Source organism: Pantherophis guttatus, chromosome 1 (genome assembly GCF_059756535.1).
Source record: "Pantherophis guttatus breed Tessera chromosome 1, ASM5975653v1, whole genome shotgun sequence".
Lineage (NCBI taxonomy): Eukaryota > Metazoa > Chordata > Lepidosauria > Squamata > Colubridae > Pantherophis > Pantherophis guttatus.
Window position 1 is genome coordinate 145,303,844 of NC_142063.1, and position 12,563 is coordinate 145,316,406.

At 36.5% G+C, this 12,563-nt stretch overlaps 1 protein-coding gene across 4 annotated transcripts in view; it reads right to left on the reverse strand.

The window, feature by feature from the left end:
• Nucleotides 1-4,599: 4,599 nt before the first annotated feature.
• ACVR1C (activin A receptor type 1C) overlaps nt 4,600-12,563 on the reverse strand; it is a 59,860-nt gene continuing 51,896 nt past the window's right edge. For all 4 annotated transcript variants that reach the window (XM_034425469.3, XM_060687971.2, XM_034425486.3 and 1 more), the window contains 4 exons: nt 10,720-10,876; nt 9,641-9,765; nt 6,603-6,733; nt 4,600-4,757 (listed from right to left, as the gene is read on the reverse strand). In XM_034425469.3, the coding sequence (XP_034281360.1) occupies nt 4,635-4,757; nt 6,603-6,733; nt 9,641-9,765; nt 10,720-10,876 (536 nt within the window). In that variant the 3' untranslated portion in view covers nt 4,600-4,634. The remainder of the gene's footprint in view (nt 4,758-6,602; nt 6,734-9,640; nt 9,766-10,719; nt 10,877-12,563) is intronic.

The window sequence follows — 12,563 nt, forward strand, 5'->3', positions numbered from 1 at the left end:
AAATGAGTGGAATAAAGAATTGGAGGTTCCTATATTGCCTAGACAATGTCTTAATTTCTATAATAAACATGTCAATGGACTTCCAATTACGACTTATAGAACAAAAAATATTTAGAATTCACTGGACTTCATTATGTTTGTATAAAAAAAGGACTGTCAAAACCAGCATTTTGTTGGAGATGTAACAAGGACAATGCTTCTTTGAAATTTTTCTACAATGTGCTATACTTAGCATATTTTTGGAGAAAGTAATGGATTATATAAATATGATTCTGCAACAAAAGCTAAGATATTCAGAGGACAATATTGTTTTGAACCTAGTATGTGGAATTTGACAATCTGACAATTTAAATGGATTCTTTGTGTCCTTACTACCAGTAAAAGGCTGATCTTGTAGCATTGGAAAGATAAACGGATATATCATCATTATTTTTGTATTTTGCTCTTTTTTTTCTTTTTATTAATTAAAAAGTAATGAAAATATGACTTTTGTTTTACTGGGGAAAAAGTCTGAATTCTGGGCTGGAATGGATCCTTATGTTTTAATTATTTGTGCTTGAATGTATCAGCAGCAAACCAGATAACATTACTCAGACATTCATTTTTTATTGTTTATAAGAAATTGTGCTTCACAAAAACAGCAAAGAAAAATTAAAATTGTAAAATTGACACTTTAAAAATATGCTTTGAGAGGCAAAAATAATATACAAAAATACTACAGACATATTATTTACAACTAGAGGCAGTAGCAGCAATAGTAAAAGCTTTTGTTTAAAAAATAAATATTTCTTGTGATAGTATACACTAGGTTAAAGCAAGTTATAGTATGAAAACTTATTTCATCATTCAGTTCCATAATTTTATTTAAAGATAGTTTAAGAGAAATCTATTCTTAACACATTTTCTTTATAGGCATTTGCAATTGAAAATTTACATCTTCCCCTTCTAGAATGGAGCTCTGCTCCATCATCAACCATCATTTGAACTTATTTCTTCTTATATAAATTTGCACAACTCGGATACACATATTTTCTTCAGATTTAATGTATTGCACTTTCATCACATTTCAGAGTACTACCTATTTTATGCATTTAATACTTATTTTCTGCCTAAGCCATAAAAGTGTGATGCCTATAATTAATGGAAAGTGCTTGATTCTTATGGATTACTTCATACAAGTAAGAAAAGCACAAGCTTATCCATAACAAAATATTTTAAAACACAAACTCCCTGTTTGTGGCAGCATTTTGTTAACTGTAAAGCAACTACAGTAATTATTCATGTGAGAATTGCACACTTTATCAATTTCAGGCTTTATCAGCAGTCCCTATAGACCAAAGAATATGAGCAACAATTGTCACATGCAAGTCATTTCTCACTCCTGTTATTTTCACATAACAATATCAATTTCAGCAATTAGAATGTTATTCTAACTTTAAAATGTAAGCACAATGGCAAAATGACAAATAGAAGCGTGACACTACAGAAAATCTAGGAATATTATTTCTACGTCTCAAAAAGTCATCATTGGTGACTCAGAATCAGTTCATACCATTCTTTGCTTGTTTATCACTTTTGAAATGTAGCATCAAATGATTCTTGTGTATATAAATGGACCATTTAGAGATGATCAATCACAAGGGCATTTAGATGACTATTTAAATTAAAACACAAGGAACATCATCAATCACTATGCACGAATATGTGACACACATTTCTTAGATATAAGCCATAATCTCTAGAGATTACATCCATACTGTTTTCTTGGGATTGTTACAGTATTAGTTTGTCACCGCTTTCCCTTGGGGGAGATGTACAGCCTGCCATTGGCTCCAGTTTAAGTGCTAACCAGGGCTGCTCTTGCTTAGCTACGGAATTCAGCCCAAATTGGCTAGGATTATGCTAAAAGCTAGTTTAAGCTGAAAGAATGATTGCCATACTGGTGAAGATGACAATAGGCAACTTATAGATTTCCATTTACTATTGTATTGGCACAGGTTACACTCACATCACAAGAGTCAGCATCAACAAAAATCCTATTTTCATGGTTGACTACACTGTTGAAATCTTGGCTTAGGGATGCATATAGATTTTAGAAAAAAAAATTTAAAGATAGAAGTCAACATATTTATTTGCATTTTAAGACCCCAAAATTAATATGAACATCCCTGAAATGGCTGGCTTGATTCCTGTTATAAGACAGAGAAATAATAAAATAAAGTGATACTGTTTTCAACCTCAGGGTAGCATTTTCTCCTCTTTCTAGCCCCACCCTAGAATCTGGGGCTTCTTCCATACAAAATACATGCTCTACCTCTTAAGCTACAGCTCTTTTTCCTAGAAATTTGGAGACTCACATTTGGGATTTCAGGCTGAATATATCATGGGTGGCTGACTGGGAACAGTTCACCCTCTCTGTCATGCACAGAGACAGTTACAACTAGAAATACCAGCAACAATTTGGTCTTACTAGTTTCCTCTATTCAAATAGTTTATGAAGTGGAATAATTGAGGCCATTCACTTGCAAACCATAATCACCCAAGAGCTGCCTTAAATTTGGTGATTCCATGCCACATTGGATTCATGTGAACCATGGGTACATATGAGAATTATGGTTCCCATGTTATCTTCCTACAGCTTCCTATAGCTTTGGTCACATGGGAAACATTGGCTGCATGAGAAGATCTTAACACAATTAGCTTATAAAAAAAGGCATGTCTATCCAGTTCTGATTGTAGAATAAACATCAAAATTGCATCTTCACAACTGAATGACATATTAAAATATATATACATCAATTATTATTTTTTTCAAATTTACAGAAGTTTAATACTGATACTTGTGATTATTTGACATTTCTTTAGACTTCAGGGCTTTTAGTGATTTTTTTTTCAAAATTATGGATCAAAACAGAGTTGTGTAAAATGCTATTTCTTTTTAGCCAAACACTCTCACACTTTGTGAAAAGTCAGGTAAGCATTACACGTATTTTACATTAGGACTTTGTGACTTTGTTCTAAATTTTGGCACCACAAAACAGACATCCCAGATTTATCCCGTTGCGTTTATACTGCTTTAGATTTAGAACATTTAGTTCACAGACTGAAATTTGAAGACAAAAGACAGGTAACATATAGAATTTCCAACATTTAACTATAATGTGGTGGTTAAAGCTTTAAATAAATGATCATCTATAATGTGACTAATAATATAAGAACAACTTTCACAGTAAGCATGTTCTATTTAATTACTCTTATTTGATTAATAAAAATCAATGTGTACATGTGCATATATACACACAAATACACATTACACATATATACATGTGCACACACACACACACACATATTGCACCGCCTATTCTACAAAGTTCTGTGAAAAATGCCTTGATAGTTTGGTCTCAGTTTCTCACTTGCTTATTTCCTTAGGAATGCAGAAAAGCCAAACCTTTGGCTCGCTTAGCCCAATCATATCAGCTGTGACTGGTAGCATCTCTTTTTGATTCTTTACATCGGCAATGTCAAGAGTGTGTGCTTGCATTTTTTTCCCCTTTGGTCATAAAATACTATGGATTCTTTAAGGGGGATTTTTAATGCCACCAGTGGGGAGGGAGCTCATTTTTCTCTAGGGGCTTCCTGAACAAAAGATGGAAACACTGCCAGATATTTGTATGTGTGTCCCCTCCCCCGGTTGCTACAAAGTAAGGCAGGCACTATTGCTGGCTGAAAATAAAAAGTAAAAAAAAAAAAAAAGTACCAAGTGAGTGTAATTAACATGAAGACACAGCCTGTGGAAATCTTCTGAGGAAGCCTGCAGTCAACCGTATCTTCCAGAGATCTCCAGGCTCAAGCTCTAAAGAGTTCTTATGGCTCATTTCTCAGTTCTTGAAGTGAGCTGAAAAGCCGGTCATTTCAAATATTTTTTTTTTAAATAAGCCAGTGGCCAATATATTTTAATAAAGACTCAATGTATTTAATATCTTCAGAATTTACTTCAAAGAGTAAACAACATTGTGTTTGCACCCTTTCAGAGATAACTTTCCAGAATGCAGTGGGCTCCACCAGAAATAGATCAAGAAATCTATTTTCAACCTTTTTTTAAAAAAACCAGGGGGATGAAGAGACAGTTTTTACCAAAAAGGAAGCTGTTTTTGTATAAGAGTGAAGTTAGATGGAACGGAAGGTGTGATAAAATCAGCTCACAAGTTGCCCACTTTTGGTTTAGTTTATCAAATTCATGCATACCACCAACACAAACGAGAACAGGGCTCTGCCATGGTGAAAAACTTTCGCTGATGTTCACTTCTCATATATTATCTGTAATTCAGGAGCTTCTGCTGCCATGGCAGGAAGTATCATGTCAACACTGTGGAGCATGTTCATGGATTATTATGCCCATAAAATAAATAAATCATTTTTCCTTTACGAGCCAAAACAAGACACACATCACCCAGCAACCAAAAGTTAATTCTGATGAAATGTGAAGAACCAATGAAGCTACATTCTAGTATTCTGGGATTTGGGCTTTGCAGTACAATTCTGAGTATCACATGAGGTAGAGCAAAATCAAAAACAATACAAAAACCAAAGACATAAATGCATTTTCCTGTTCCATTTTTACAAAGCATGTAAATTTAAGCTTTGGAATTTTGTCCACAGTGTTGAGAAATTGTCTTCTTAATACGAAGTGCTGTCAGTCGAGCTGCCCCATTGGTGAACCAGCACTCACGCATGATTCGGCCCATAAGTCTGAGCGCCTTAAGAAAGGACAAACCAAGAATAAAGAAAATTATTCCCACTGCAATGTTTTTGGTATGGTATAAATATTGCAAGGCCTCAAGAAAACAATTCAAAAATATTGATCAATGTATATTTATTATTCACATATTTTGGCTTAGACCCTAATTTTCATTCTGCTCATGGAATGAACATACTTGTCTCATCCTTCCCTCAGCAACTTCCTGTGTACCCAAAATATTATTCTGGTGAGAGCTGGGATATACTCTAGAACAGGGGTGTCAAACTCATGGCGTCACGTTGTTGTCACGTGACGTATCGTGACTTTTTCCCCCTTTGCTAAAATGGGGGTGGCCAGCGTGTGACTGACACATCCGGCCCTTGGGCCTGCGAGTTTGACACCCCAACATCAACATCAAAAAAGACTGCCTGAGAAAGAAGAAAACCAATGAAAAATAGGAAACATTTATTTGTTCAAATGAATGTGACTTTCATTCCTCCACCTATTTCTTTGGATCCATGTCTAGATTCATACACTAAAAAATAAATAGCAGCTTCACAAGTAGATAAGCTGGTGATTAAATGATATAGTAATAGTCATCAACTTGATGGCTTTAAAAGGACAAATTCATGGAAAACACTGTTATTACCGTGTATGTGTTGATACAATTTATACTCCTTTTCTACTCAAGCACGTACTAACCATATCTCCAATTGGCTTTGTAATACCGGTTGCTGAAGGACATGAACAGAAAAGGGTTATGGCCATCATCTCCTGCTTGTAGGCAATTGGTGGCACTTCAGTCTTTGCTAGGAGCACCTTCCTAGAGAAGTCCCAAGTGCCGAGAGCTTGTTTAGCCACAGATTGCCCACCCCTATTTTCCATAACTGTGTGGGAACAAATGCTGAATCGAGACTTCGGTCTGATCCAGTGCTGCTGTCCTCATATTTGTACATACATTTCATACAGAAGATCAACAGGGCTGCCTGAAGGTTTCCCTCAACCAATATTTCCAGAAATATGGGTAATAATAGAAATGGAGTTGCCAGCTGTCTGGCAAAAGGAAGGTATTTCCTCCTTTTTGTTCTAATGTCTCTGTCCAGCGCTTTTTATCCTTCTGTCCTCCATCTACCTTCAATTCAAATATCATCCAGCTTTTTGAGTATCTATCAAGATGTCTCTTCCGGATCACCTTCTCTCTGCAGTGCGGCACTTCCCTAATAAGTGCTATCAGCAAGTTAATAAGTTCTGCTGACCTTAATTGTGACCTTAATTGGTTGATTCATACTCTCCTGGGGCTTGCACAGCTGCCTGAAATTGGCAAGGCCTTAATCAGTTACACACTGCCACTAGCATACTGTCTTCCTTGAAACACCAGCCTTTCTGATGTTGGAAAAAGAAATTTCATATACATGTGGGCCTAAGTACTTTTTTTTTTTTTGCAGTTTTATATTTTTAGTTTGTAAAGGAAAGTTAAAAAGATAGTGTGTCCTCCTGTCTCCTCTATTCGTCCTTCTTTCCAATTGTCCGTGTCCTCATTTGCCTGTTCAGCTGCCTGGTGCCTCTAGATCAGGGGTGTCAAACTCGCATCGTCACGGCATCGTCATGTGATGTATCATGACTTTTTTCCCTCTTCACTAAACCGGGCGTAGGCATGGCCAGCACATGACGCATCCAACCTGTGGGCCATGAGTTTGACAGCCCTGCTCTAGATAGGTTAGCACTTTCTTATCCTAGGATAAAAGTTAGGAATGTGAAGGTACAAGGCACCCAAATTTAAACCCTGCTTTACACTGTGTCTCTTTTATGCCATTAGAGAATATTGAAAATGTACATTTTTTTTATATGAAGGTGATGAAGTTACCTCACAGCTTTGCCATTGATTTGGAATATTTGGTCTCAGCTTTTGTTCACAGACTGCCTTTCTCATTTCTTCTATTGAAGGATCAGAAGACACCGCATCGTAATAAGGTAACTGGTACTCCTCCAAAATTCCTAAGAAAGTAATGAGGTACAAATAGATTTTTGCATATTAGTATCATTTCAAATGTTGTAGGAAACAGGTTTTAGAACTTTTATAACTATAATAGTCACCAATTTCCTAGCACAACTTTCTGTTGCAAGCTTGGTGTGTCCAAATATGGTGGTGGTAGAACTTCCTGAATTCATCAGAAAATTCAGAAATATTGCTGAACACATCTGGAGATACTTGTTTGGGAGAGAATGATTTCTCTATCAACATTTGTTTTTCTTTCAAAACATTATTCTATACCAAAATACTAATTTTTTGTAGAGATATATACAATGTAAGCTATAAAACAGAATGTCCCAAAGGTGCTTTTTCAGGAAGCAACTGGACTTTCTTGTTTTTTCTTTTAAAGACATTTCTCTTCTCATCCAAGAAGCTTCTTCAGCTCTGACAGGATAGTTGTCAGATTACCAGCTATCTGCAAGGAATATAAATCCTTCCATTCCCCCACCATCCTGTCACAGCTGAAGAAGCTTCTTGGATGAGAAGAGAAACATCTTCAAAAGAAAAAACAAGAAAGTCCACAGGCCTCCTGAAAAAAGCACCTTTGGGACAACCATAACCTTATTTATTTATTTATTTTTTATTTATTTATTTGTTTAAATTTCTATACCGCCCTTCTCCAAATAGGACTCAGGGCGGTGCACAGCCTAAGTAAAAACAAAGCATACAAAATTTAAAAAACAGTATTAAAATAATTAGATATTCTGGCCGTAAATTAAAACAACCCAATTTAAAACCAATTTAAAATTTAGCTCAAGCCAGCCCAGCCTATGATGACTGAGAATCTCTTCAGACTTTTATAAAACAGAATCTTTAGAGCTATTAGGCTAAATTAAAAATAACTGGAAACGATCTTCATTTGAAGAAGCCTGGTGGTGCAGTGGACTAAACTACTGTTAAAAGTAGTATTTAGCTGCCAGCTGCCTGCAATTACTGCGAGTTCAATTCTCACCAGGCTCAAGGTTGACTCAGCCTTCCATCCTTCTGAGGTAGGTAATATGAGGACCCGGATTGTGGGGGCAATAAGATGACTTTGTATAAAAAAGAACACCGCTTGGGGGGGGGGCAAAAGCCCTACTAAGCAGGTATATACAAAAGTATGAAGGCTATTGCTTAAAAGCATTGCAAGCCGCCCTGAGTCTCCAGAGAAGGGCAGCATATAAATCAAATAAATAAATAAATAAATAAATAAATAAATAAATAAATAAATAAATAAATAAATAAATAAATCTGTAGCATTGACAAGATCCTGAATTTGATAGATATTTTCTCTACCAATCCTTCTTATGTAAAAAAAAAAAAAAAGCTGATGATTAATCAAAGTTTGATATGGTCTGAGGGAAGAAGGATGAGATGCATTTGTATACAACAGTAATAACAGACTATACTTACAAGGTAACATAACATGAGATGGCAAATCTTTTACAGGACTCTATATCTAACCCTACAATGTTAAAATTTAATGTTTGGGTGACAGAAAGAGATTCTCACTTTGACTTTGATACAGATGGTAGAAATGTTCTAAGAAAAAAAAAACACCAGAATTTTATACATGTACATTTCAGAATGGTGTTTCTAAATGTAATCCAGTTTCATTTTGTTTTGTTTTTTGTCAGTGACGATTCCTGCAACCGCCTAGACCAGGGGTGGGCAAATGTGGCTCTTTTACAACCTGTGGACTTCAACTCCCAGAATTCCTGAGCCAGAATTCCTGAGGCCCTAGACTAGACCCTGCAATTTTCTTAGCAAGATTTTTGGAAGTGGTTTGTTATAAGCAATAGCACTTAGACATATATATCACTTCACAGTGCTTTGTAGCCCGCTCTAAGCAGTTTACAGAGTCAGCATATTGCCCCCAACAATCTGGGTCCTCCTTTTACCCACCTCGGAAGGATGGAAGGCTGAGTCAACCTTGAGCCTGGTGAGATTCGATCTGCCAAACTACAGCCAGCAGTCAGCAGAAATAGCCTGCAGTACTGCACTCTAACCACTGTGCCACCATGGCTCTTGTTTTTTTCTTAAGACTGAGAGAAAATGATTGGCCCAAGATAACACAGCTAGGTTTTTTGTTTTGTTTTTTGCAGTGTACAATTTTAATAAACATTTCTTATTAAAAGCTTTATAATGTTCAAACATACAAAGAAAAGCTATTTATATAGCTACATACACACTGTATTCTTTTCTATTCTTCAAAGATTATGTCCTAAAGGTGCTTTTCCCAAAGGCAACTGGACTTCCTTGGTTTTTCCTTTGAAAAAGTTTCGTTTCTTATCCAATTCAGTTTTAGAACTGAAAAAGCTTCTTGGATGTGAAGCAAAATGTTTTCAAAGAAAATAAAAACAACCAAGAAAGTCCAATTGCCTTTGGAAAAGCACCTTTAGGACAACCATGGCCTGGATGATTGAGAATCTCCATAGACAAAAGATCATAAGTTTCAAAAAGTGTCCACCCCTATTGTCCAAATTCAGAGAAGTAATAGCAATATAAAAGATTATTTCCCCTTAGTGTTCAAATCAGTGCTGCCAGAATTTACTTCTCTGTGATTTGAAATCACCTGGAACTGTTATGAATAAGAGTTGCCTTGCTTTCATTCCATGTGCTTCTGAAAATTGAAAACATTTACCTTTAAATAAGTTTTTGATTCTATTTCTATCTCAGTTAATTGAATGTTCATTTTGGTATTTATCCTGTTTAAGCTTTTTGATTTGGTTAATATGTTAGATTTATATATATATTAAAGGCTCTTTAAAACAGGTTATACATTTTTCTATAATTAAATGTACATCATGTCCAAAGTGAATCAAAAATTCAGTAAGAAGCAGAAGCTTTGGTTCAGTGTAAGTAACCTTAATAAGGGACAAGGGCCATACCTCCATCTAAGCATCTTCTGGATATCTCCCAAAACACCAGTCCAAGAGAGTAAATATCTGCACGCTTGAAAGACTCAAAGTTATTTATGTTCATTGTATCATCAAGTATTTCTGGAGCCATGTACCTTTCAATCAAAGAGACAGTGAAATTCAGAGATTTGTTGATGAAAGGGAAATTGCAAGTAATCACAGCTAATGAGAATTTAATCAATATTTCCAATATACAGCAGCATGATTAAAGGAAGCATAATTGAAATGGACAATACATGTGATATTTTTAAGTAAGTGAACGTATTTGAGAGGACAAATTCAGAGTATTATTCATATTTTTCCCCAAATCCCACTTTAGCAGTTTCCTTATAATCAATCTGAATCACACACATAGGAAAGGAACAAATGGTTCCCAAAGATAACATTGATCATCAATTTACCATAATGCAAAACAAAATATGCACTCCAACATCAGGTGCAGATCAATTTGAGACATGTTCAGTTTACTTGATTGTCTATATAAAAAGGTTTCAATAAGTTCAATTACTTTCAGATGGACATAGGAAGAATGATTCATTCACCTATTTGTCTCTCTGAAGCTATTAATTTGCTTTGATAGGATATATACCCAGCAATGAGCAATAATGTTCCTTTTATAATAAATTACTGCTCTGTTTTTGCTCCCGAGATCTGGGGGAAAATAAACCCTACACAACTCCTCACAATCCATGACTTTTATTTAAGGAAATGCCTTATTTGATTTCAAAAGGTTATTGAGTTTACCAAGGCAAAACAATTAGACTGAGTCATACAAAAAATAGTTTCTGAAGGATGACAAAGAGAAGTTATCAGTATTTTGATTCTTTCTTGCCCAGACATATAGGGCTACAGATCATGTGATAATTAAAAATGCTCAACAACAAAGTTGAAAAGCAAAATTAGAGAATGATTTACAAGACTGCACAAATCTGGTGACCTATCACTAAAATGAAGAGGGACAATTTGCAAGAGATCATTTGTCCAACATCGTTTCAGTTTTATGCTCATATCACAATTTTATAAAAACTTTACTTTTTTGACCGTCTTACCTCTTGGTTCCTACTCTAGGATTCTGTGGTATGTCAATTGTGTTTAATACGGAGTCATGCTTCACAGCTAGCCCCAAGTCAGCAATAGCACAGCTTTCGTTCCTTTTGACTAGAATGTTTTTAGATTTCAAGTCTCTGTGTGAAATAGCTGGCTTTCCTTTGAAGCACAAAATGTATAATGTAACATATATGGTAACAAGTTCAAAATGTTAGGTACAATTGGTTTACTTCACAGAAAACATATATTACACTGGCATTCAGGTCTTAGGATAAATACAATATGTCAACACTAATAAGAGGAATGTAATAAACTATTCTTTCTACTTGAGAAAGCAAGATTCCCGACTGAGTGGCTACTTCTATTTATGTTCAAGTGAAAACAGATAGAAATCTCAGCAGTCTTTGCTGCTTAACCTGAAATGGTTAGGAGCCTTGCAACAAAATTAGCATATGCAGCCCCAAAATGAATTCTTCAGGCATAGTAACAACAGGTGCAACTAGGAGAGTTGAAAAGAGCAGGAAAACCTGGTTTTTCTTTTAAGTGCTGCTTAAAAGTGCTCCTTCAGCAGAAGTCACTATTCCAAGAGAAACCCAGATTACACACCATGTCAAGATCAAGAAGGACAAGGATGGATGCAGACCAGTGGTGGGTTTCAAAATTTTTTACTACTGGTTCTGTGGGTGTGGCTTGGTGGGCGTGGCATGGCTTGGTGGGCGTGGCTTGGTGGGTGTGGCGGGGGAAGGATACTGTAAAATCTCCATTCCCACCCCACTCCAGGGGAAGAATAGTGTAAAATCTCCATTCCCTCCGCAATCCAGGAGAAGGTTACTGCAAAATCTCCTTTTCCTCCCGATCAGCCGGGATTCGGGAGGCAGAGAATAGATGGGAGCGGGGCCAGTCAGAATTTTTATGGGGCCAGTCAGAATTTTTACTGCAGCTTGATCATACAGGCCGTGAATTTAATGCATGTGTGGTCCAGCCAGCTGTATTGTTTCTGCTGTGAAGCACCCAATTTAGAACATAGAGAACATAGAATAATAGAGTTGGAAGGGTTATTGGCTTTTGGCAGCATGCCCAGGCTTTCGATTAGCCAGAGCAGGTGCTCTTAGTTTCCCTCTCAGCTGCTACATTTGCTTTGGGGTTGTGTTTTTTTAAAAGGGGAACGGCTGTTTAAAATTTTCTGCATTGTTTTAGTGGTTCCTGGCACTGTCCTTTTGGGGAGTACTTCCCTCACTCTTTTTGAAAGCCTCTAGTGATGGAGCATAGGCAAGCTATTCCATTGGTTGATTGATCTCGCCCTTAGGAAATTTCTCCTTAGTCCTAGGTTGCTTCTCTCTTTGGTTAGTTTCCATCCATTGTTTCTTGTTGTGCCTTTTGGTGCTTTGGAAAATAGATTGATTCCCTCATTTTGTAGGAGCCCCTCAAATTTTCTGACAGAACAATTAAACAGTGGAACAACTTGCCTCCAGAAGTTGTAAATGCTCCAACACCGGAAGTTTTTAAGAAGAGATTGGATAATCATTTGTCTGAAGTGTTGTAGGGTTTCCTGCCTAAGCATGGGGTTGGACTAGAAGACCTCCAAGGTCCTTTCCAACTCTGTTATTCTATTCTATTCTAAATATTGGAACAGTGCTATTTTATTGTGAGTTGGACTAAGGAGAAATTTCCTAAGGGTGAGACCAATCAAGTTGGCCCCGCCCACCCAATCACATGACCCATTTCCCACAGAAAACACCGGGAGTCACAAAACCTGGGCAGGTGTGCCGGGGGTGGGGGTTGTCATGTGACTGGGTGGGAGTGACATTGAGTTGACCACACCCGCCCACCTAGTCACATGACCACC